Consider the following 27,741-nt stretch of genomic DNA (forward strand, 5'->3'; position numbering starts at 1 on the left):
AATAACAACAAAAAACAATATACGAATTGAGGCATGGATAGTTCCTGATAAGATCCAAATTATTTTTCTGGAACTTGAGAATATACCAGATGGGAAGAAGTCAGTAAAAGTCAGAGGGAAAAATACAAAAATATGAAAACTGTGGGAAAAAGATGAGATTTGGAAGATATGTTTATTAGACCTATTGGGCGAACACCATATGTTCCTACAGATAAAAATAGAGTGAATGAAGAAGAGGAAGAATAATATTTTCTTAGGTAAAGAATATACTAAATTTACAAGTTTAATACATTTTCAGAGTTCCAAGAAGGAGTTAATACAATAAAAACCAAATCTAGTAAATCTTGGTGTGAATGTGTATGCATGTGTGCGCATGTGTGTGTGTATGTGTGTCTCTGAATAAACAGTGTCAATTTAAAATGAGTATATTTGAGGATGCTAAAGGATACTGTACAGTCTAATAATTATATAGTATAAACAAATTGTTGCAGGAAAAGCTGTATTTTGAGGATGAAGGAATAAGTTAGGACATTTCAAAAGCATTATCTAGGGCTTGGAAAGAGGATAAAAATGGGAAACAGCCAGTATTCCAGAGTTTTTTACTGAGATGAGTATGATCGAAGGAGAAACATTTAATACTAAAACTAGTAGACAAGAGAAAAAAAAAAGGAGACTCGGTTTTAAGTCTCTGTACCACTGTGGTTCTAAGCATGAATCTTTTGAAAGAGAATAGCAAGCTACAGGCTGAACATTGGAAATTACATGTGTGTGTATAAATTCAATGTTGTGGAAAAACACATTCATTAAAATCAACATAGTAGCATCTAATGCACACTGTCATGTGAATTACAGAATGTGAGGTGAAAGTGAAAGGAGAAACTCACCTAATAGTGGGTGCATACGAATAGGTAGTACTTGCATTAACTCTAATTTTAAAAATACCAAGCTGGTAATACTATGGAGCAGGGACCAGCAAACTGTGACAGAGAGACAAATCCAGCTTCCTGCTTGTTTTTGTAAATAATGTTCTACTGGAACACTGTCATGTCCACTCATTTAAATCTTGCCTATAGTGATATGGGTCCTGCTGTGGCAGAGGAGTACGTTGCAATAAAGTCTGACTCACGAAACCTAAACTATTTCCTGTGTTGCCTTTTATAGAAAAGAGTGCCAGCTCCAATGTAAGGGCTTTCAGGTGATGAGACCAAAGTTAGGGGGAAAATAATTTGAGGATGATGTTATAATCCTGATAGACAAGGCATCTGCTGATCTGGAAGAGTTAGTTTCCTGCCAGCCTTCCTGAATATATGCAAAAGCATGGAATTCATTACAAATAATAGGATCTGTTTATAACCTTTAGTTAGACACTGTTAGTTATGTAGTTATTAGCTTTCCCTTCAGTGTTACTAAGATAACCTAGTGTTGATCAGGGTGACGCAGTTAAGTACCATCTTCCATCATTCCCTTTCATCTAGGAGTGGCCATGTGATGTAATTCTAGCTGGTCAGATGTAAGTGGAGGCCAACGGGGTGGAGCTTCCAGGAGAGATATAGTTTTCCTGACTAAAAGGCGTAGCTGGCACACACGTCACCCACTGCCATTTTCCTTTTTTGCTGCCTCTAATGCAAAAGTGGTTCAAACATGCAGCAGCTGATCGAAACCACCAGAGCAGAGCATCTTGCTGAGTGAGATGAAGTGGAAAGATAACAGGGCCTGGAAGAAGGGTGCTATGGCAGAACTAATGCTCCAGCCCTAGCCTGCCTGTCCAAAACCCTTCTTAAGAGAGTAAATCCCTTTCTACTTAAGTGCGTTCGTTCACTCGTGTCAGTGATATGCAGGCGCACTGGATCTGAACTGCTACTTGGACAAATTCTATATTTCAGTATGAACCTAATAAGAAAATATTTGGACCTAATACTACCGAATCCAGAGTAACAGTGAGAAAGGATTCAGCATCAGACAAGAAACAGCAATGCCATTTTCTGTTAAGTGCCTTGATTTGCAAATAATACATGAAGTAATCCCTCCTTCCCCCTTTCTATGTGTAGTATGATTCCAGCTGATTTTGCTATGTGGCAAGGAATGTTCTTTCTGCCTGTTGTGTAGCTCACAGTTTTCAGATACTTAAATCTTGCTTGTCATCAACTCAAGAGACAATTGTATCCATACAAATCCTGATCAGTGGATTAAAGGAGATTGGACATTTTGAATTTAGACTTTGAGTTCTGCAGAAACTCTAAAATAAAACACCACAATACAGCAAGGTAGTTTTGTCAGGGTCTGAGACTACAGGTTGCCACAACAGTTATGATAGTTTTCACTGAAATAGATCCAAGGAATATTTATTGAGGACAGACCACGTGTCAGGTATTTTGTGTTGTTTGCAATAATTTTATGCCTGTGTCATCACGAGGGCGGCGTTAAAATTATGTTTGTTGTACAGTGGATGAAACTGATACACAGACTTGAGTAATTTCCCCGAGATTGCATGTTTAGTGAGAAGTGTAACTGGGGAAGATTTCCAATCTAGGCAGAGCTTTACTTTTTGAGTTCTCACCTTTTTAATTTGTTAAAAATTAAAATCAGGACCAAGCTCGTTTTGAAAAATTACAATAAAAAGTGGATGATCCAGAAGCCATACGGTTTACTAGGTGAGAGGTAGGGATCTTATATTTGACCCATTAGGGTCATCGGCAGCCGTCCGTCTCGAGAGACGATGGTGTAGCTTCTTAAGGGTCTATCTGCACCGCCGAGAATGGTTGTGCAGTCCGACTCGGGAGTGACACGGTATCTGTCTCCTCCCGTGTTGAATCGACATCTTGCGATGACGCTGGAGTGTCCTCTCCAGTGAAGCTGAAGCTACAGAGCCTGGGCAGGGTGATATGGAGGGTCTGCTGTTGCCCATGCAGCAGACCCCCCCTCTCTTCGCAGCTGAAGGATCCAAGGGAAAGACGGAGTCAATACAGCTTGGCTTCAGGTGCGCCGCAGGAGTTGCCGGTGTTGACTACAACGTCAAACCGCCTTAGGGACTCCGGCTCCGGATTTTCTGTTGGGGTTTACTCCCTTAGCCTTTCCCCTGAAGAGGTATGCCACAAGGCAGCGGAGGTTTTTTGGAATCAGAGTTTTCCTTCTCTGATGTGCCCTGACTGGAAGATCGAACCAGCGACACTTAGCTCGCAGGCCGACGCTCAATCCACTGAGCCAAACCAGCCAGGGACATCCATTAGAGTAATTTGTTGTTATGATAATGTTTCTTCTGTTTAGTAGATAGGATTTGGGGATATACAAATACTACAAAGAGAAAAATGTATCACAATTGCTTGGAAGTATGAGAATAGTTATTTATTTATTCTAGAATCAAAACCCAGAGGAGTCTAACAGGTGTGTGTTTTTGAAAAAAAAATCCTCTGACAACCTCAAAATATGTACATTAGACACAGTGTGTATAAGGACAATGGACAAGTTTCAGATAGGTGTATTTACCAAAAGGAGAAAAACCTTTGTGATGTGGGTGGTGCAGACACTGAGGCTAATGGAGTAGTCCAGGGACACTTTCTGGAGTGAACAGTGGCCTCATTAACTGAGCTAGGGGTGGCGTTCAGAAGAAGGACCAGGTGTGCTGATGATGCTGGGAAAATGCAAAATGGTCTATTTTTCCCCATGCTTAATGACCAATTGGTAAATAAATCTACGATTAAACAATAAAGTCAGAGATTTTCAACCTACTAATAAAAGTACAGCCACTAAGTCAAAATAAACAGAGGTAATAAAAAACCTTAATGTGAGATATGAATCTGATAACCAACAAGAAATAAGACATGCATTTAAGTGAATAAACATTTGAAAATATAGATGTTACCCAATAAGGCTAAATTTAGTAAGATGAAAAATAAACTGAAATACATGTTAACATTATGAATGGCAGACAGAAGACTAATTTTTATTACATAAGGCACTTTTTATTTCTTTGCTTGTTGTTGTTTATTAAGGTACCATAGACTAAAAACAATATATAAGTTTCAGGTGGGCAGCAATACAATCTTGTATCTTTATACACTGTAGGGTACTCATCATCAAAAGTTTACTTTCCATTTGTCACTGCGTATTTGACCCTTTTAAACCATTTTCCACTCCCAAGCACCCTTGTTTGCCTCTGGTAACCACTGTTCTGTTGTCTGTATCTGTGAGTTTGTTCTTGTTTTGATCTTTTATTTTTTATTTTAGATTCCAGTATGTATGAGTGAAATCATACAGTTTTTGGCCTGTTCTAACTTATTTTGCTTAGCATAATATCCTCAGGATATTATTCCTCCTGTCACTAATGGCAATATTTCATTTTTTTTATTGATGAGTAGTATTTCATCATGTGAATGCACATACACACATTATATATATATATATATATATATATATATATGTATCATACTCTCACACACACACACACACACACACACACACACACACACAAAAACACACACATAGTCTGTCCAGAAGGTATCCAGCCATGTAATATGAAAAATGGAGACATTTAGTGAAGAAAATACAAGATTACAAGATACAGGAAACATTGTAAATAGGACAATGATACCTCGATCCCCTTCAAAGTAGGCACCTTGGGGCCTCTCACAGTTCTCCCAGTCACCATCAGTTGTCCCGCTATATTTTCCTGAATCTCATCGATGGTCTGAAATCTCTTCTCTTTCAAAGATATTTTAGTTTTTGGAAAAGCCAAAAGTCACAGGGCATCACATCTGGGCTGTAGGTGGGCTGAGTCACAGGGCATCACATCTGGGCTGTAGGTGGGCTGAGTCAACTGAGTAAACATTCTGCTCAAGACATGATCCATGAGTGGGCACATTGTCCTGATGAAGCTGCCAATCACCAGTTTCCCATAGCAGCAGTCGCCTGAATCTCTAAATAGTTTTTGCACAGGAATGTTTAAGCTTCATGCAAAATTTGTTGCAGACTCAGTGCCCTACTCAGTCATTTTGAAAGTGATCGGCACGCAGTACACATGCTCACTCAACAGCTTCTACCACCCCCAATGACTAGTACAGTGAAGTCATTGTTCACACAAGCTCATTCCAATCCACTCTCCTTGGCTGCCAGGTTACATCGATGTTGTGGAAACCATTCTTGTCAAAGGCTGGGCTTTTTCTGGTCAGACTATATGTGTGTGTGTGTGTGTGTATGTAGTCACCATATCATATCATATCTTCTTTATCCATTAATCTGTTCATGAATGCTTAAGTTTTTTTTCCATATCTTAACTATTGTAAATAATGCTGCAGTTAACATAAAGGTGCATATATCTTTTTCAATTAGTGTTTTTAAATTCTTCTAATAAATACCCAGAAGTGAGATTCCTGGATCACAAGGAAGTTCTATTTTTAACATTTTGAGAAATCTCCATACTGTTTTCCATGCTGACCGTGACAATTTATAATCTGTAAATGTAACAATCTATAATCCCACCAACATTCTATGAGGGTTCTATAAAGTACCATAAAAAATAAAATAAAATTGCCTACAATCAAATTAAAATGGGGAAATTACATTTGTAGGAGATTCACAGAGAAAATAAACACCTTAATTATCCCCTCTGCAATCTCAAATTTTACTAGTGATTTAAGAAACCACAAAGGAGAGGTAGATATTAGTGTTCACCTACCAAGTATGCAGGCTTAATTATCACAAAATTGTTAATATGCAGAACTATTAACAGAACAGTACTTTCTCACAATCTTGAAGGGAATTTGGCAATATATTTTTAAAAGAACGTATCCATTTGTTGGACAATCTCTGTTGTAGAGAACTATTCTATAAGTACAATCACATGGGTGTAGAAGGATAGATATATGTAAAAGAGTGCCCACTTCAGTATTGTTTAAATAGTCAAAAATTGGAAACATATAAATGTATAGCGATAAGGAAGTTTTCAAATAATTACCTCTAAAAACATGTACAGATACCCTATGAAGCCTTAAAATCAATGGATTTGTATGTGTATATCTGGAATATTTTAGTAAGAGAAAGTTTTTAGTAGTGCATTTGGAATAGTCTTCTGTTTATTTTAGAAAGTAAGTGTGTGTTTAAAATATGTGTGATATACACAAGAAATATGTGATGATAACACACAAACATATCAGTGAAGATTATTACCTATAAAATAGATTGTGGCACTATCTTTTATGAGCAAAATATATTATTCTTTATTAAAAGCTATACATATACATGTTATTTATAAAATAATAATAAAAGTGAAATGTAGATTTGTGATAAAATGACATTTTAAATAACATTAACACTGAATTTAGAGATTTATCAGTTTCTAATACGAATAATAGCTAACTGTATAGGTAAATGACAAAATTTTCCCCAGAATGATAGCTTATAAAATTACTGTTTTTATTATTTGATCATTAATTGAGTTTTGAATCATCCAATAATTAAAAACACTTTTTTTTTCTCCCCTATAGCTCTCTAAGTCTTTCTGGAGAGAGAGAAAACATTGAAAGCATGCAATATGCTGAGAACTGTGATGGTGGCTAGTAATAAAGTGGTAAATAAAACAATAACCCTAAATTTGAGCAGCCAGCAGACACAGAAACAGAAAATGTCAATATAATGTTTGATAAGCAAAACATAGAGGAATTGTAGAGTGGACAGAGTCCAGCTGGCAGAATAGAGAAGATGTCCTCTATGAATCTAACATAATGCATAAAGGTTTGACAGTTGGATCAAAGAGTAAAAACAAACAAACAAAAGAAAAGGGAATTTCAGATAGAAAATGTAATGATGCAAAATACTTCTCTCTTCCCTGTGAGTTCTGTCTACTTAGAGGAAGTGTGTGTGTGTGTGTGTGTGTGTGTGTGTGTGTGTGTGTGTGTGTGGTGTTAAGGGGGAATGAACAAGATCATCGTGCAAATGATGAATTCCCATTTATAGCTTAGCAGAATAGGCTATGAAAATCCAGAGAAGATAGCACGGGAGACTTTCTGGGTGTGCAGGTTGTTATCAGATTATCATTCTTTGTGTATCTATAGTGATAAATAACAGTATTGATCATGGAGCCCTCCAAGTAACAGAGAGAAAAGCATGATGCATTACATATTTCTTGTCAGTAGGTAATAATAAGCAAGCGAAATCTGTGGGAATCTGGATGGTTTAATACGGAAAGATACAAAACAAACTGAATTGGTTTTCAATGCATGTTTTTAAAAAGTTTTCTTTATCTCTTTGAATTGTAGTATGTAATTTCAGCTGTTATCTAATGAGTCCTATCCCTGAAGACAGGATATTTTAATCTTTCTACCATTGACACCTTGGATGGAATAATTGTGTTGTTGTGGGAGCTGGTTTGTGCATTGTAGGATGTTTAACAGCTCCCCGGTTTCTACCCACTAAATGCCAGTGGCATCCTTCCCACTATTGCCATATCATGATGTGTTCAGACATTGCCAAATGTTCTCTGGAGGGGAGGGGGCAAAATTGCTCTCAGTCGAGATCCAGTGTCGTAGGAAATATGCAAGATAAAAGAATAAAAACATTTCAAAGTAGAATCATGAATTGGAGAATATGGTATTTACCAAAGAGAGTTCCATTCTGTTAGAATGCTCATGCCATATATTTTATGAACAAAAATTATTGTCAGCCCAAGTAGCAATATTCATGTTTAAATATTGATCACCTTATTCAAATACACACCATGATGAAAACAGCAACATAAATATTTGAATAACTTGTCTGTGCTGAATGAAAGAAGAATAATGGTGTGGCTACTTTAAAGTCATGACTCTCATTTAAAGAAATTAAATCTACCATTTTTATTTCATTAATTTAGGGAAATACCATTTGAAATATGATGGGTTTCTAGTAAACTACTGTCTGTCATATTGCTCTTTTTTATTACTTATCTAAAATGTATTCAAATTAAACGAAGGGAATATATGTGAACAGGATGACAGTATAATATTATGGAGAGCCAATGCATCCTGAACAGGCCCAGGGAAATACTTGTATACATTTTATCAATGTACATTTAACACATTTTTTGTGATATGGAGTTCAGGATCATTCCAGCCTTGATGACCTACTCAAGCCCTGCAAATTACGCTATAGAAGTATTTATTTAATTTGGTTTTATATGGTTTTACTAAGTATCTAATTTTTCAAAATTGAGACAATATGAAACAAAAAGTCAATAATATTCATTATTATATCACACAAAAAGGAACATAACTATGAAATAAAATCATATCCACTCTTGGAGTCAACATTTAACTTCATGTGCACAAATTTTAGAAATGAAAATGTAACTAATAAAATTATATTGTAAATAATATTGTCACTCTCAGGTGAAAAGGGGATTATAAGTCTTAAGACACATAGCAATATTAGAATGACATGTATTATTATTTTTAAAAAGCTGGCAAAGATTTTTTAAATTGTGTCATTAAATTTCTTTTCTTTAAAACAGTAATAGTAATTTTGTCTCTTCTCTTTGTATGTAAGTCTATCCAGATTTCTGCAATTATACCTTTGCCAGCAACAGGAATCACGAATTTTTAGTACAAATTTAAATTTGGTTGCATTGCAGTTCCTTTAAATTTCTTTTAAAAAATTGCTTTAAATCCAGCTGTTGTTTCAAAGAAAATCATACCAGATCACAATTCAATCTTCCTAAAAATAAATGTTACATTTTAGTTGTTTTCACAGAAACATTATTTTTAAATATATATATATATATTTTAAAAATTTGTGTGTGTAGATAGATAGATAGATTGATAGATAGATAGATAGATATCTGCCTGTTCTCTTCTGTGTGTGTGTGTGTGTGTATATATATGTATATATATATATATATACATATATATATGCCTGTTCTCTCCTGTATATTAATAAATATGCCTATAACTAAACATTATTTTAAAGCATTTTAAAACAATAACTGATTATAGAAATAATAAAAATTGTGCACATCATTTAATGTCAATGGAGTATGAAACTTAGTTTGAAATATTAAATATATAGATGTTTATAAACTTAGTTTGGAATATTAAATATACATATATAAAGTTGTACTCTATGACCCTTAAATTCTGTGTGGTTCCCTGTCTTTGGAGATGTACTGAAACACCCCTGATGTCGGCCTTGTCTTCTTTGTTCCCCCATCTATCTCAAACCCGCAGGCTGGGTTTCATTTGCAGCTGTGTTCTTTGTCGCACAGCAACAAGTAGAGATAGCAGCTGTGCTTACTTTATTGCACTGCTTGTAGGGGACTGATTTAACTCAGCCCAAACATCTTGGGAGCTTCACCCTGGAAATCTTCCAGGAGTCTAGGAGCTGTTTTAAAACTATTACCCTGGGGCATATTCTTCCAAAGAAGGCCATTTCAGTAATGTGATGCTGAGACTGCACATCTACGTGGTGAATTAGAGTGCATATAGGGAGTCACAGAGGCCAACTGATAAGTCATAAATTGTACAAAAATGTCTAAGTTTTGTACTTTTCCCTTCTTCTTTTTTTATCTTATAATTTTTTGTCTATGTCAGTGATCTATTGCTTTGTAACAAACCAAGCAACAACTTAGAGGCTCAAAACATCATCCATTTTATAAGAGACTATCAGAAGTAGAAATCAAGAATACCATCCCATTTACACATCCATCAAAAACAATAAAATACTTAGGAATAAATTTAACCAAAGAGGTGGAAGACCTGTACAGTGGAAACTGTAATACACTGATGTAAGAAACTGAAGAAAATGCACATAAGTGAGAAGATATTTTATGCTCACAGATTGGAAGAATTAATATTGGTAAATTGTCCATACTACCCAAAGCAGTCTACAGACTCAGTGTAATCACATTTTTGAAACAAATACAAAAATCAATACTAAAGTTTGAGTAGAACCACTAAAAGCATTGAAGAAATGTTGAGAAATAACAATGATGGAGACATCGCATTTCCGAATTTCAAACTATTGTATATTACTTAGCTATATTCATCAAAGCAGCATGGTATCAGCATAAAAACAGTCCTGTAGGTCAACGGAACATGATAGAGAGTCCAGAAATAAACTTATGCATATATGGTCACTTAATTATTGACAAATGAGTCAAGAATATATGGTGAGGAAAGAAAAGCTTTTTTGATAAATGATGTTAGGAAAACTGGACAACCACGTGTAATGCAATAAATCTGGACCCTATGTCACACCATACACAAAAATCAACTCAAAATGACTTATGGACTTGAATGTAAGACCTGAAGCTATAAAACTCCTTGAAGTAAACATAAGAGTAAGCTCCTTGACATTGGTCTTGGCAATGGTTTTTAATTAAAATTGCATGGTGAGGTATTGGGAGGTAATTTAGATGTAGCATATACATCATCTTTAATTATGGTATGTCAGTGAATATTTTTCAATTGTAACAAAATCAGAATATTAAAAATTATAATTAAAGAAAAAGTCATAAGACAAAAAAGAGTTGCTATGTTGGCATATTGGATCCGATGAAATTAGATGTGAAAATTAAAGAGGCTTTTATTTGTATCTATGTGGTTTTGTCCTATCTTGTTATTTTTTGGTAACTTTTTAAAATATAAAGACTTTGCTATTACAATATTTTAGAGATCAATGTTGCTGTAATTGGTAAAAATTAAATATATTGGAGTTTTTTCTTAATATTGAAACCAAAGATAAAATGTCAATTCTATGTGTGTGTATGTGCATAACCACATATATTTACATAAGTATAATGATCATATATAATATATAGAGTACATATTAAGAATACATATTAAGCCCTTTTATTAAACACTTCTGAAATATGATTGATAACTTTTGTGAACAAACAACAATAAAATATTTATATTCCTGGTGTTTTATTTTGAAGTTTCTGTTTATTTTGTTTTTGAATTTGTTAATGCTTTAATGTTATTTTCGAATAAAAACTCAGCTGAAACAATACAACATTATTCAGAACAATGCTGAACTTGGTAGTAATTCCTATTTTTCAAATGAAGTCCTTTCCAGATAGGGAAATTAGATTAAAGTGCATAACCTAACCATTATATTTGGTAAAATATAGTCAGTACTGACAAAAGTAATGAAAGATATTTGTTGAGAAACCTGTTAAAACCTTATGCCTTAATCAGAATTTAATCATGAAAAACAAATTCACATCTTGTTAGATCAATAGAAGGAACTGCATGTGTGGGATATGTTGCAAAAATGATAGGAGACATGAAAAACCAAATCATGGATTGTGAGGCAACCAGAAAGCACTGTAGCACCCTTAAACCAAGGCTAAAAGATAAATGGTGTGTGACCCCAGGAGCTAAGTTTTATCACACGGACCACGGAAGTGGGCAGCTGAGTAGGAGCTGAAACCATTCAAGAAATGTAATCATTGCCAGGCACACCACTCAAAGAAGAAAGAAGAAGGAACATAGGGAAGAAACATAGGGAAGAAAAGGAGGGCTCTTTTTCTGTTTTCCATGTTCCCTGTAGCACCTATCATTGTTCAGTTGATAAGGAAAGCTAATCAATTTCAATGACAAGTGTTAGGTTCCTGCAAACCGTATGGAACAGGGTGTGATATTAATCTGAGAGCAACATGAAAATGTATTTAGAAGATATACAAGACTGGCAGAAATAGGATCAGTCCAGTCGCTTTTTACTCAGCCTTTTACTGTGTACTGCAGTTGAGAGAATTGTGGGCAATCTGTAAGACTAATGGAAGAGAGTAAAGGTGTTGTCAGTACCTGGGGATTGCTTCCCCCCTAAGGATTCTACCTCACTTTCTCATTTGACAAAGATACATTTCTTGACTTGGATTTCGGCGATGGAGTATGAAATACAATGTTGACTTACTCCATACAGATACATCTGAACCGCTGTGACATACCACCAAGGGAACAAACACGAAAAAGGCAGGAAATAATGTAACAATTAAACAGCTTTCAACAAATCATGACTGACTGGAACAAAAGACAATACGGGAAAGAATGTCATATATCATAACCAATAGGCCCAGGCTTGAATGTTACCTTCTCCAGTCATCAACTGTATAACATTTGGAACCTCAGTGCTTATATTTGTAAAATGCCATTAAATGTAATTTTCTCAATAGTTTAATCTCACTATTGAATTAAATGGCATATAGCAGCGGGTTTCCTATATCATTGGCACTCAATATATATTATTTTCTTAGTGATTTTTTTTTTCCATTTAAGGAATATAATATCAAATTTCTTTGGGTAATTTGGGATCTTATAAGAAAGATCCAATTAAAAATGCAAAATTATTGACAATAAGCATGGTTTAAAATACACAAAATAGGAACTTATGTTTTGATGTCTAGTTGTTTTATAAGTGTTGTTGCAGAGGATTTTAAAAAAATCAAATGTGTGTTGGGTGAATACTCAAAATGTTATTGAATTACATGATAACTAGAATCCTCTGTGTTGCTCTGTTTGGTGAAATTACAGTCCTCATGTGTAGAATTAAATTTAAGTTGTAGCTTGATGACGATTGGTTTTTCGAAGTCCCTAGAAAAATCTTTTGAGAATTAAGCCTTAAGAGATTTCTTCAGAGAGAGATTCTCAGCCTTCATAAATCCTCAGCTTATTTTTACTCAAAGCTCTGGCTCAGCACTGACTCACATGAGATTTTATCAGAGCTGTGAATCCTGACCAGTCATGAATAATGATTTGCAATCTCAGAGAATATTTGCTTTGTATTAAAATGCTTTATTAAGTATTTCAAATTGGTCTTTAGAGACATTCAAGAAAGTCCACTCTTTCTGCTTCTCATTGATAATGTAACTTTACAAAATGTGTGCTGTTTATAAAGCTGTAGTACAAAAAGAAACCAAAGGAAAAGATTGAAACAGGGCAATCCCCAAAGGAAACAAGACTTAATGTTCTTTCATGAAAAGGGTATCTTGAAAGCTTTTTTATGTACTTAAATATTTTTCAGATTTATATAAAACATCAGCTGAGGAACACTGATCCGTATAAGGCAACATTGAAGTGTGCACCATAGGAAATATTTGCCACGAAAATATTACACACTAAATAGCTAATGAAACTTTACAATGCAATGTTTCTGGGTTATTGTTTCCAATGGAAACAGTTATAAACATTTTTAAAGTTTACATAGCCTTTAAAAGGTTTTCTTTGATGAAAACTAGGTATGTAAGGAAGGGGCTACTGATTTAGTATCTATTGACCAAATCCATATAATAAATTTCAGAGAAAAGTAGATTCTCATTTTAATATTTTGGTGGAATAATTGGCTTTTAGACATCACTTTATATTTTTAATTTGGAAATATAGCACCATAGCGGAATTTTTTTTTCTTTTCTACTATGTATGTAATTAGGGCATTAGCATGAATAAAAGAATTAAGTGGTCCAATGTGGGACTCTTTTCTCAATCATAGATATATGAATGTTGGTGATTTTTTTCACTTAAACTTTTTTTTTAATGTATTTTATTGATTATATTGTTACAATAGTTCCAATTTTCTCCCCTTTATTCCCCTCCACCCAGCATTTCCCTCCCCCAGCAATCCCCCCCAAAATCCATACCCCTGGTTTGTAAAAAATAACTATCCCTCCCTCTCAGATATTAAGACCCTTTGTACTTTTAATCAAGAATAAAAATGTTGTCCATCAAAATGACCAACAAACATAACTCATTATTTTACTTGAAAATGCCAACAGGGAAGATCATTAGTAGCATCTAATGTTAAAAAAAAAACAAATCAAATGCCATTATTTTTTACCTACTTTAATAATTTTTCTACTTGTGCGATTAATTTCGGATCTTACTTGTGATATATCTGGTTTCAAATAGTATAGGAGATTATACATAATTTTTTCTTGACTTGTAAGCTCAGACTCTTGTTTAGAATCTGATAAAGAAACAACTATAAATTCTAAGAACAAATGTTATTCTTCCCTCTGCAATTGTATCACACTGTATTAGTTTGCTAGGGTTGCTGTACCAAAGTCCCACAAACGGGGGGGTGGGGGGGGTGCTTAAACAACAGTGATTTATTGTCTCACTCTTCCTAAAGCTAGAAGTCTAAGGTCAAAATGGCAGTAAGCCATGCTGTCTCTTAAATCACTGGGGAAGGATTTGCTCCAAGCCTTTTCTCTAGCTTCTAGTAGTTTCCCGAGAATCCTTGGCTTTCCTTGGCTTGTGGAAGTATCACCCTAATCTCTGCCTTCATTGTCACATAAACTTCACCATGTGCGGTGTGTGTGTGTCTGTTTTTCTTATTTCTTTAATCTGTCTTCAAATTTTCCATTTTTATAAGGACACCCAGTCATATTAGGTTAGGGGCCCACTCTACTCCCTAATGACCTCATCTAAACTAATTACATCGACAGTGACCCTATTTCCAAATAAGATCACCCTTTGAGCTAGAACTTGAACATATAAATTTTCAAGGAGAATAATCCAACCCATAACACATACCTTGAAGAGTCTTAATTTTTTGATTATTTATATATTTTAATGAAAAAGAAATCTTTTTTCTAATGTAAAAATACTACTAAAAGCACCACTGTTTTTTATATTTTTCTATGAACTTTAAATTAATTAGAGAGCATGCAATTTTCTTTTGGCCTGACACTCCCTTGTCAGTTCTCCTAGGTAAGAAATCCTTGAACAGTTGAGCAAAGCATTTATCTTCTACCCCTGCCATTTAACTCTCCCACTGTTTTCACCTGGGACAGGCTGATTCTGTGTTGGTCTGTGCTGTGTATATACCTTTGCTGCCTTCAACTAGCAGTCAGTGTACTCAAAGTGTCAGCTTGGTACCTTCAGATGCCATGAAAATACAGTGAGAGAGATAATTTGCCATTCCTTGTTTCACACACAAGCAGAACTGCCTGATACCTGCGAGACGCACAGCACGGAAATGTATTAAGGACTCTACTTTTTGACCAGGGTAGAGGGCTATTATATTTTCATTTCTTCCTCTGAAATACTTTTGTGCTGTTGAGTTTCCTCTTCTACTTTAAACCATCCCATAGTCAGTAGCTCCAGACGACTGTTCCTTCCTTCTTTTTCCCTTTCTTCTGTTTTTTATTTCACATGTCACTCCATTCATGCTTCTCAGCTTCTACTTAACTTGGCTGGACTTTTATAGACACCTCAAGCCATGCAGAGCTCTCTTTCTCTTTCCTGTGTTGATCTAGCCTATCACCCTGAGGAGGTGTGATCTTGCACTGTTTGTTTTTCTCAGTTTTCTCTGTGCAATGGCTGCCTGGGTATTTTTTTTAAGACATTAAAAATATTTAGGTTTAAATTACTATCACAAGACCAGAGCAAGTTTCAGAAACTTGGGTTTTAAAATTGTGTTTCTTAATGGCCGTTATTTTACAACTTTCTATACTGTTTTCTGTTTTTTGAATTCTAGTCATCTCTATATGTCGGGTACTGTCAACATTTTTCCAGTCAGACCAAAGATTTGACTGGTATAATTTTACAGCATTTTATCTACTTTTATAGCCTGACCTGAGAAATTACTACAATTTTTTTCCCCCAAAGAGATACCAATGAAAATGTCTCCTAAATAAATTTTTATCTGTAAATATCTACCTACTGGTACTCTCTGAACAAGTTGGAGAGATGACTCTTGGATATGGAGGAAGTGTTATTGATATTCTATTATAGTAATAATTATACTTAGTAGTGAAAGAAATAATTTACATGTAACTAGCTCTGGAAAATATACTAAAGCCAGAACATGTAATGCTATAATATGAAATTTCATGCTACACACAAATAAGGTTTTCTAAGAATGGATTAGCATTGAGACAAAAATACTTTTTTATTTTACCGTTAATTTTGAGATCATAGATTCACATGCAGTCATGAGACGTGCTATGGAGAGATTCCTGATACCTATATCCTATATCCATTTTTTTCCCATGATAACATTACAGTAGTCCCTCTCTGTATCCTGGTTCACTTATTGTGGTCTCACTGTATCGCGGGATTTTTAAAAATATTATATTTAATTATGTATCGTGGATTTTTCACTATATTGCGGAATTTCACAGTACTGTATGCATATGTTGTTAAAGTCACATAGGTTTAAGAGTGTAGAATAAATGTAAGGTTCCTACTTTGCGGGGGGTGGGGGTCTGGAACATAATACCCGTGATAAGTGAGGGAATACTGTATTACAAAACTATTAAATGATACTGCTGTTGGTGGAAATGAGGCTTGTCCATGAGATTGCAAAAAACCATTTCACAGATCCACACAAAGCAGAGTATAATGTGGCCACTGTTATTCAGGTATAAATCCACCCTGGGTTTCCAATGTCCAATCTTCATCCCACCATAGAAAAATTCCAACTGTGTCTTCAGTAAGGCCAAGACAAAAGTTAGTGTCCAGAGTTTCTGTTTCATATTAAAGCTTAGTCCTTTGGAGCTCATGCGGTCCACTACAGGTCCACATGGCTTCTAGACCCACATAGCTGTGTGTGTGTTCCAGGGCAAAAGTGAATACACAAATGAATGGGGTGAGTGCAGGTCACCAAGTGACATGGAGAGAGAGAGAGAGGAAGAGGAGAGGAGAGGAGGAAGAGAAAGGAGGGGAGAGGGAGCGGAGGGGAGAGGAGACGTGATTTTCTGTTCCCCGGGGTTTATAACCAGGAGTTTTTTTTATATAATAACCAATCAGCTTCCCAAGCTTTCAGTAGAATTTCTGATGGGTCCACTCCTTAGTTAAACTGGCAGGTCTCTATGGTCAAGCACCTCCCACTGCATCCACCAACAACCAGATACTGCAGGTCAGACAGAGCTCCAGTGGAGATTCCCTGTGCATATAGGATTAAGTCTCCTCCTTGGCAGTCCCCTGGAGTTTGTGAATGAATCTGTAAATGCTATAGCTTCCTAACTAAGCAAGCAGGCTATGCTCCAGAGTTTATTAAACTCAATGTCTAATTCCCTTTGCTCTCTATCTTATTAATAACTAGTTAACTACCTATGGTAACAATAACATAATCTTGTTCTTGAAGTGATTTGATTTACCATTCTTAGATTTCTCTAGTTTCACTCGTGTGTGTTTGTTTTAGTCCTACTGAATGTCTCACCTGTGCATGCTCACATACCTACCACCATAAACAAAACATTGAAGAGTTCCAACATCCTGAAGATACCTCCTGTTGTCCTTTTATAACCAAACCAACCTTCCTGCACTTCCTCTCCCCTAACCTGTGGCAGCTACTAATCTGTTATCCATTTCTAAAACTTCGTCATTTCAAGAATAGTAAATAAATGAAATTATATATTTTATAACCTCTTGGAATCAGGATTTTTTTTTAAACTGGGTATAATTCCCTGAAGGTTCATTTTAGTTTTCACAAATATCAATAGTCTGTTTATTTTTGTTGCTGAGCAGTAAGTCAGTAAGAATGCACCACAATTTGTTTAATCTTTTTCCCACTGAAGGACATTTGAGTTGTTTTCTTTTGGGGGCTACTATGAATAATGCTACCATGAATATTTATAAACAGGTTTTTATATGAACATACATTTTGATTACTTTAATATGAATGCCCACGAGTACAAATTGCTGGGTTGTATGGTAAATGTGTGTTCTGTTTTATAAGAAACTGCTAAACTTACATCTCCACAAGCAATATTTGAGTAACCTAATTTCTCAACATTCTCACTAGCATTTGGTGTTGCTGTTATATTTTATTACCCATAATGAAAGATTTCTTTTAGATATAACACAGGCAGTACTCCCCTCTGGGTATGCATAATGATTAATTATATTTCCTCTTGGATCTCAATGTAAAAATACTATTTAGAGCCTAGAATCACAGTATATTTTTAAAAATCATATACGTTTTTGATCTGTTAATAAGAATTGTCAGGTGCACATGGCATGGTAACTTTTAGGTTTTCTAGGACCCCTTGTAAGTAAAAGACATGCTTTATTTAAGGTCGTGTCTGAATTTCAACATGGAAGTACGAATTCATATTTGAACAGATATTAGACCTATAATAGGTGTGCCATACCAACATATTTGAAGTAATTACTAAAAATAAGATTGAAAATCTTCAGTACTCTCTGTCAATTACAAAAATGAATACAGAATTTTATAAAGGCTCACTTGATTGTGAAAATATTTTTGTTTGATATATAACCCAGATGAGTAGGTAAAATTTTTAGTTAAGCAAATTAAATATCAAGCATGCACTAGTAGATGACTCATCAAATATATGTTACAAATAATGAGAGCTCTAACCCACTGATTCTACAGTGAAGGTGTATAGTCCTTAATAGATGGTTGTCATATCCCACTTAGATCAGTTTTATTTGGGAACAACTGAAATATTAGAAATATTTATCTAACCATTTAAATGCTTCAAATGTGTAAACATAAAGGAACTAGCATAATAGATTCACAAATTTAATACTGCAAATGTATTTTAAAGTTTACAAATTACTTTAAAATACATTTTAATCACCAAAAATTTAATGTGATAGGAATATTCTGACACCCATTGTGGAAAGATAATTTTATTGGTACTGTGCAGAAGAGACTAAAAGAATGTTAGTTGAACTTTGGAAACCAGTTAGAGGTCTCACTAGTCGCCCATGTAAAAAATAAGAAAAGCATGAATTATGGAAAATACTTGAATGAGCTATTTTGATGCCATTAATTTAATGTCAGCTCACTCACTTTCCTAAATAATCACAATCCTTTCCACCACTAGTTTCTGAATAGTCATATAGCATGAAATATACACACTCATCACAACTTTGATTTTTCCCTACAGTTAAACCTGATTTGAGTCTTGAACATCAATCTAATGCAAACATGATTATGTGAATGTCAAAAGAGATCTTTTATAATATTATTCAGCACATATAGAGTCATATCAAAAGAGCTAAGATAAAATATTCTATTTTTGACTCTCATTTAAGACAGTTGATAACAGGGAAAGAAAGCAAGGAATGTGTTTGGCAGTTAAATCTAAGAATAAACTATACTGGAATATATCCATTATAGTTCTCCATAGATATCTCAGCATAACTCTTTTCTGTGTACAAATTACTCATGTGCTAAATACCATAACACACTAAAATTTGTTTTCCTGAATACACAGGTACCTCTGTTCTACAGGTGACAGCTACTGATGCAGATGACCCTACCTATGGAAACAGCGCTCGAGTGGTTTACAGCATTCTCCAAGGACAACCCTACTTCTCCGTAGATCCTAAAACAGGTTAGTGCATTTATATTTAATTGATAAGCAGGTGCATGTACACAAAAGAAAGCAAAGTCTTTAGAATTGAACATTAAATGACATGGATTGAAATTATGTGGGTTCACTTATATGAAGATTGTTTTAAATAATTACATGTAGTACTATAAATGGTTGTCTGGATAACATTTTCCTGTCTCTAGCATAATTTATTGTATGAATACAGTATATAATACATATGATATACAAAATATGTATTAGTTGTTGATGTAATTGGTAAAGCTTACAGTCAACAGTAGGCTATTAGTAGTTAAGTTTTGAGGGAGTCCAACGTTATCACAGATTTTTAACTGTATGGAGGGTCAGCACCCTTAACTCTATTGTTTAAGGGTCAACTGTATTTCTTTACCCTCTACATCAAATGTTGTTATTTTAGCACATTTAAAAATGTCTTCACTTTTCTAAAACAATGTGATAGAATAATTGAAAATAAATTAACTGCTTTCCTTAGTATTTTGATTATCTATTATGTTCACTTACAGCAGATAATGAAGTACCCTCTGCTTAAAACAAACATGGAATATTACATAAAATGAGATTTCCCCAGTGTATTATTTGTTTTGTTTACACATTAGTTTAATTCTTTGCAAAATATGGTAAATTATTTAGATTATTTTATACTTTATTTGAATTTGATTGTCATGCAAGTTGTTACGTATTATATTGAAGAATTATGCCTTCAACTGACTTTTTTCATAATGAGGCAATTCTTTAGCTCTCAAAAATTGCATAAGTTATGAGAAATTAAGTGAGAATAAACCCAAAGACATACCAATATTTTTTCAGGAAAATATTAATTTTGCTCTCTTTCTTCTCTATTTTTCAAGCTGAAACAATTACATACTATCATATCATTTGATGTGATGTCAAAATTGGAATGAAAGATACTCAATAATGAATTATAGGTTTATGTTATAGCAGCATAACCTAAAAATCATCGACAATTTTTTAAAATAAATCTTGGCTAAATATAAACCCATTTTTAATGTAACCAACTAGTTAGTACAAAACAAGTCTAAAGTTTACAAATAATTACAAGGATCTACATGATTATGAGAGATAGATGAAGCAGAGAGAGGTCCAGGATGAATTCTGAATAAAGTTAACAAGTGGGGTCTTCGAGCAAAAGGCACTACCACATAATTAACACAGAGAGACACATTTGATCATACATATCTCTATATATCAATAAACATGGCATACAAAACATTTTTCTGGGAATCCTGCTCCACAAGTCTATAGACTCCAGGTTCATTTAGCATTATGTTCGACATTGTGGTGACCACTGAAAAGGCGTTATAGACAAACACACTTCCAATGGTGAATACCATTAGATTGCTAGAAGTGTTGTCATTACCATGTTTACAAGAAGATTTGACAAGGTTACTTGCCCTCTTCTTTTCTTTGTCATGATTCAGCACATAAGTATGCTGAGCAAGATTTCAGGCATATGGCTTAACCCCTTACTTCTCATAAGTTATGAATAAAATAATGAAGAATATGTATGAATATAAATGTGTAAATAAAAAATACACACGCACACACACACACACACACACACACACACACACACACACATATATATGAGATCTGTCCAGAAGGTACCCAGCAATGTAATAGGAAATAGAGACATTTATTGAAGAAGACACAAGATACAAGAAACATTGTACATAAGACAATGATGCCTCTGTCCCCTTCAAAGTAGGCACCTTGGGACCTCACACAGTTCTCCCAGTAGCCATCAGCTACCCCAATTATATTTTTCTGAATCTCATTGATCATTGATGATCTGAAATCCCTTCCCATATATCCACATATAATATTTATTATAATTATAGTATAAATTATCATATATAATTTAAAAAGTAAGATATAAAAATTGCAATTTAATAAAAAACAAATAATACAATGTTACTTAAAATTAATGAGATGCAAGTTTTGTTGGTACCAAGATATTAGTAAACATTTAGAAATAAAAATATTTGTTAATCTGATAATCAAATGTCGGGGACAAAATATACATACATATGTGTAAATATGGCTGCTATGGTAGGAGGATTTGTAGTTAGTGGAACATACTCATTTGATTAAAAGACACTTAACCTATAACATTGTATAAATGTAAAGTGTTCAACTTTAATGTGATATATTTATATATTGTATTATGATTGCCATTTTAGTGATAGAAAATCTTAACTCATTACCTGATATGTGTTGCTCATTTTGTTCTATCTCACAATAATTGTGGTTGTTTTATATATAAAATGGAGTATATCTTACTTTAAATATTTATCTTCCTAGAGGAATGAACCAAGAAAACTGTGTTCCAATTGTGCTGCTGAGTATCACACACACATGCACATACATACACAAATGTGTAACTTCACAGATGGCTTTAGCCCATTAACTGTCCTATACATAGCCAAGTGTTTATTTATAAATAAATATTGTAGTTACTTAAAAGAAAGTCACTAAGATATAGCTATCCTATATAAATTTAAAATGTTTCCCATGCACTTCTTCAACTTGTTAAGAAACAGATAACAATTATAAGTGTGTATCTGTGCCTGAATGTCTATTTGAATGTTTGCATGTGTTTGTGTGTATATGTGTATCTGTGTATGTGCTTTGGATGGCTAAAACAGGCCTCTGATGATGAGATTTGTTATACTTTATTGTAGTTTGTGCATTTATGAAGCAAATATATCAATAACTATTCAAATATGAATTGTATCTGTTTATACTTATATATAGTATAATTATTTTATTAAGCAAAAAAGTTATTTGAAACTTTGGCTGCTACTCAAATACTGCTCTATAAAATTATCTTTACTCTTAAAAAAATTTTTTTAAGCAAAATGATTCACTATGTGAAATGTATCCCTCCATGTTGATGTTTTAATTTCAATATTTTATTTGCTGAAGCATTATGGGGAAATATGAGTATATGTACTACTATGAAGATTCTTTATTCAAATGTCTTATTTGTCTGTGCTAATAAGGATTATAAAGCAGAATGCTCATTGTTCTCTTTAAAGCTAAGATATTTTGATAATTTAAACTTAAAAGACAATTTCTATGCAATTAAACACCCTCAGAACTAATGAATTCAGTGGGAATTGTGCTTAAAAAGGCAAACAAAGTATGACAAACACACTAAAAACTTAAGAATCAGTTACTATGGAAAGGATGTTATATAAGAAGTATTGGACGAGTAGTTACTTGTAAATTTACATCTTTTAAAAGTATATTTTATTGATGATATTGTTACAATAGTCTCAATTTTTCCCCTTTGCTCCCCTCTGCCCAGCACCACCCCACCCTCAGCAATCCCCCCCGCCCCGGTCTATGCTCATGGTCATACATACAAGTTCTTTGGCTTCACCCTTTCATATATTATTCTTTTTGTTTTTACATAATTAATTAATTAATTAATTAATTAATTATTTTAACAATAAAAAATAACAATTTCTCCCTCTTAGACTTAAGACCCTTTATAATCTTATAAAGGACTATGAGCGAAGGTCTTGAGCTCCTCCAGCTGCTTCAAGCTGGACATGGTCGTCGTCCTACCTACCCTGGGGTCCAGGAATCCCTAATAAGAGTGGGGGTGTGTGTGGGGGTGGCCTTCCCACATTGGGTAGGTTCTTGCAGACTCCAGGTCAGTTGGCTGTCCCAGGACAATGGCATGCTTGGTTTAACAGGCTGGCATCCTTGTTGTATTCTGGGAGCAACAAATTTGGCAAAAGTGTTAGCAGGCATCATTTAACCCATAACCACTAGATGACAAAAAGCAGGTATTAATTTTTCAATGTCCCACATTAGGGAAAAGAAGGGCTTCTTTGGAGGAAGGTGTTCCAGGCACATCTCACCTGTCCAAAACCCTTTTGCCCATTATACTTAGTTTGGGCTGAGGGAAATAGTTTAGGTTTCCCCCCTCTCAGACCTCTGGGCCCTTTCTGTCCAAGCCATTAGGATAGAAAAGAGAAACCAGTTTTAAAGTGAAGCCCACAGACCACCCCATGCTTCACCAGCCCAGCCACTTAGTTCAGCCAAACCATTGAGTCTCAGGAGGCAGTGATGCACACAGGATTAAGTGAGGCCTATACGTACAGATAATCACACAGGTAATGAGATCCAAGACTTATGCCCTTTGAAAACAGAAAAGACATGTTAATTTATGCAACATAACCCACAAACAAGTCTCTAAATCTGTAAGACTGTCTTATTGGAAAGACATCCAGTTGCAAGGCATTTGACATTCTCCTTGTCTGTAAATTAAACATTTTTGATGATACCACAGACATAATTTAACTTTCAAATGAAAACATATTTTAAATGAAAAGAAACTTTAAAGATGGTTAGCTGCACTACTTTATAGTCTACCACTGAGCATTGTGATTTTCCTTGAATCATGATTTTTATCCTTAAGATTACCCTCCTTGTCGTTAAAGGGACTGCATTAAGTCCATTTTTAATTTATCCTGTTCATTTGCAGAAACACAAAAAGAGCAGAAAATGATCACTTATGATCTTTAGTTCCACTTTGCTGGAACTTATGCAAGGAGCATTTAGGGTGACCTTCATTTTGCCCTTCAGGGCACAGAAGCTGAGCCACATTCTTGCCATTCAGCCTTGCCTGTAAACACCTGTCTTTTCCAAGTCCTTCAGGTTTTCCATTGTGCCTTAAAGTCCCTTCTAGCCATCTTTCAGGAAAACAACTCTCATTCCTTCCCTGGAGAGATTGCCATGGACCGCACAACCAGCCAATGTAAATTTACATTTTAAATTTTATTATGTAATTTCATTTGGCATGACTATATTTCAACAAGTTTCCAATTACTGCCAATGAGGACTAACTCTAATACAGAAGAACTTTTGTGCCCACAAAGAATTATGAATGCTTATCGTTAAGATCAGGACTTTGGGTTATATTGTTTTATTTTATTAGAAGGTACATTTTTGGTACTCAGCATGACTTTTCAGTACTGAGCTGCCAGTGCAGTCTTATTTCCTATTTTATAAACAATCTATGAATCGCTGCATCCATATCTTTGAATTATCTGGCTCTTGAGTAACTATACTATACATAATTGATTTAATAAGTTCTATATTGTTTGACACTAAAATTGCACCAATCAATATGAAACAAACTTTGTGAATAATTTATTGTTTTAAATAAGCTCTTTCAAAGTAACCATTTTATGCCATTTGCTTAATGCATAGCAATAAAAGAAAATGTCCATTAAAAAGTGACACTATAACATTACCATTTGTAAGATGCAGTAGACACTGAAAGAATAAACTATAAGAGATGACAGTGAAATATAAAAGATGTATAGTATTCCTGCCTAGATATATGTAAAAGTCATCTGAATGTAGGCTTAATGAGGATACTTCTATTTGAATATTTTTATTTTAATTCAGTAAGAAAGCACTTCAGTTATCAAAAGAAGGAACCATTCTTAAGTTTATGAAAACTGCTAACCCTAAACAAGGCATTTTAAGGAAGGCTGATGAGTAAGAAAATCTTATGAAGTGGTTAGGGAACCAAAGCAACAGAAATCTGAGCTGATAGTTGTTCGTTAACACAACTCAAATCGTAGTTCTAGTTTAGTTAATATGGTGCTAACTGCATTAAGAGGAAATCTATATGTTCAAGGTTCCAATCCCTGTACAAACTATGGAATTTCTGTCAGGTGATGACAGTGGAAGCTGAATTATTGATTTGCTGCAGAAAGGAACTACTTTTCCTGACTTAGTTTAAAGACAAAATTAGAAATGTAATGTGTATATTTCTAGGGTCTTAGAAACAGAATGGGGGATTCACAGCGGAGCATGTGTGCTGTTTTTAATTGAGAATGAAATTCTGTGTATGGTCATGACATATATTAGCCAGCTGCTGATTATCTGTGTTTACTATTTAATAATTACTAACCTGCAAATTGGTTCATGGTAATTGCATATGTGTTATGTCTGTGCCTATTTCTCACAGACATGTTAAATCTTCCTGATGGTCAATTCAAAAAACCTAAAATTCTGGATAAAAATCTGAAATTAGGGAAAACAGAGGACTATGCTGGTTAAAAAAAATCCTAGTTGAGATTTATTTACAGTTGTTTACAGTGCTGACAATGGCGAATACCAGTTTTCTTTACTGTAATTAATATAAAATATATAAATCAAGGTTAATAATGGTATCAATATATATGCATAAATGGTACTCATAGTGGTTTTAGCTACACACTTTAAAATGACTATGTAGACATTCATTTTAATATAGATATACTTATATTTCAACTTGTGAATTATTTTATACAATATTTATATATTTTTACTCATTAAAGAAATAAATATTTATTTGAAAATAAAGCCACTGAAACATTCCTGCTGAAAAAAATCTGCGTTTAATATTCAGGTACAGAAAAATAAGACTAGAAAGGCTGTATATTAATTACACAAAAAGATCATGCCAGTTATATTTTTAACACTCTTAGTGCATTTTGACACTTACATGATTTCCATGATATGATGTTTAAAAAGAGTAGACATTGGGTTTCAAATCTTTTATCAGCCACACTCTTCTTCGTTAGTAGCATCTGTTCCACAGAGAGCAGGACACATGGCATCAAATGAATCCACCACCCCCAGCAATGCCTGTTGCTCTAAAGGCACAAATACTAGCATGTATAACTTATTTTTACAAGATATTATTGTAAATGCAATAAAGAAAGTAATTAATTTGCCTTTGTGTGAAAATTAATATATTTATTCATTTTAAGGTTAAATTAACATAGTGGAATAATTCATTCTTTTTTTTTCAAAATGCTAAGGTTTATTCCCAAATAACTTGGAAATACTTAATGGTCAAATACTAAGGTGTACTTAATAGCATAGTACATTGATTACATTATTGATATGTTATGCTCCTGTTTTATTTTATATCTATACACACACATACATACACTTATATAGATATAGATATAAAACAGGAGCATAACATATCAATACACACACACACACACACACACACACACATATATACATTTAGATTGGTAGCACCTGTTCCAATGAAGAAAGTAAAGTAATGCTCTTAGCCTGTTTTCCTTGGAAAATCTAGGTACTCAGTAAAATCATCATGTTTTGCTTTTTCCTTTGAGGTAGAAAAAAATTTATAAAAGTACTGTATAGTACACCATAACATGAGTTTGAAGTAACCTTATCTAAAGTAGAACAAATAATTTTGTGTGGACAGATTTTTGATTTCAATAAATACACATACTTATAAAAAGAGAGAGTTCCACTATAAGGTTTATTTAGTTAAATTTTATTTCAAATATTTCAAATAAAGTTCTTGTAAATATTATAACTAAGAAAAATATATTTTTAGAAATTTTTGCTTTAATTTGCATTTCCCCAACAGCTACTGAAGTTCAGCATATTTTTATATACCTGTTGATTATTTGTATTCCTTCTTGGGGGAAGTGTCTCTTCAGGTCTTCTGTCCATTTTTCTAATTAGAGTGTTAAGATTTTTGTTGAGTTGGAAGGGTTCTTTACTTCTGTGGAGTGTTAACTTAATCAGATATATTGCTTGAAAATATCTTCTCCCACTTGGTTGGTTGACTTTTTGTTTCATTGATGGAGTTTGTTCTGCAGCTATTTTAGTTGTAGTCTTATTTATTTATTTTTTGTTTTTACTTCCTTTGTCTTAGAGACCAACTTCATAAAATCCTAATTCCGAGGTTCATAAGTTCAGTTCGCATGTTTTCTTCTGTGTAATTTAGGTCTTTGATCCATTTTGAATTAATTTTTGTGCCCGATGACAAAGAAGTCTAGTTTCATTCTTTTGCATATAGCTTTCCAATTTTCCCAGCACTGTGTATTGCAGAGACTTTATTTTCTCCATTGTATGTTTTTAGCTTCTTTGTTAAAAATTATTTGTCCAGGTATATGTGGGTTTATTTCTAGGCTCTCAATTATTTCTATTGTCCTGTGTGTCTTTTTTTCTGCCAATATCATATTGATGTGATTGCCTTCGCTTTGTTGATACCATGATACCACCTCACACCTGTTAGAATGATATTATCAAGAAGAGAAGTAATAACAAGTATCAAGTATTGGAGAGGTTGTGTAGAAGAAGAAATCCTAACCCAATGCTTGTGGAAATGTAAACTGATATGGTCACTATGGAAAACAGTACAGAGCTTCCTCAGAAAACTCATAATAAAGTTATCATATAACCTAGTAATCTCTTTTTGGGGTACCTACCTGAAAAATGTGAAAACATTTATTTACAAAGATATATGCACCCCTATATTCATTGCAGCATCATTCACAGTAACCAAGATGAGGAAACAACCAAAGTGCCCTTTGAGAGGTGGTTGGATAAAGATGTGGTACATATACGCAATGAATATGCAATGG

At 34.0% G+C, this 27,741-nt stretch overlaps 1 protein-coding gene across 3 annotated transcripts in view; it reads left to right on the top strand.

Annotated features, from left to right (window-relative positions):
- Positions 1–27,741, top strand: part of CDH18 (cadherin 18) — a 259,346-nt gene that overhangs the window by 50,691 nt on the left and 180,914 nt on the right. For all 3 annotated transcript variants that reach the window (XM_090276205.1, XM_090276206.1, XM_090276207.1), the window contains exon 3: positions 19,157–19,276. In XM_090276205.1, coding sequence (XP_090132331.1) covers positions 19,157–19,276 — 120 coding nt within the window. The remainder of the gene's footprint in view (positions 1–19,156; positions 19,277–27,741) is intronic.

This window comes from Furipterus horrens, unplaced genomic scaffold, assembly GCF_987537825.1.
Source record: "Furipterus horrens unplaced genomic scaffold, mFurHor1.1.pri manual_scaffold_5, whole genome shotgun sequence".
Taxonomy (NCBI): domain Eukaryota; kingdom Metazoa; phylum Chordata; class Mammalia; order Chiroptera; family Furipteridae; genus Furipterus; species Furipterus horrens.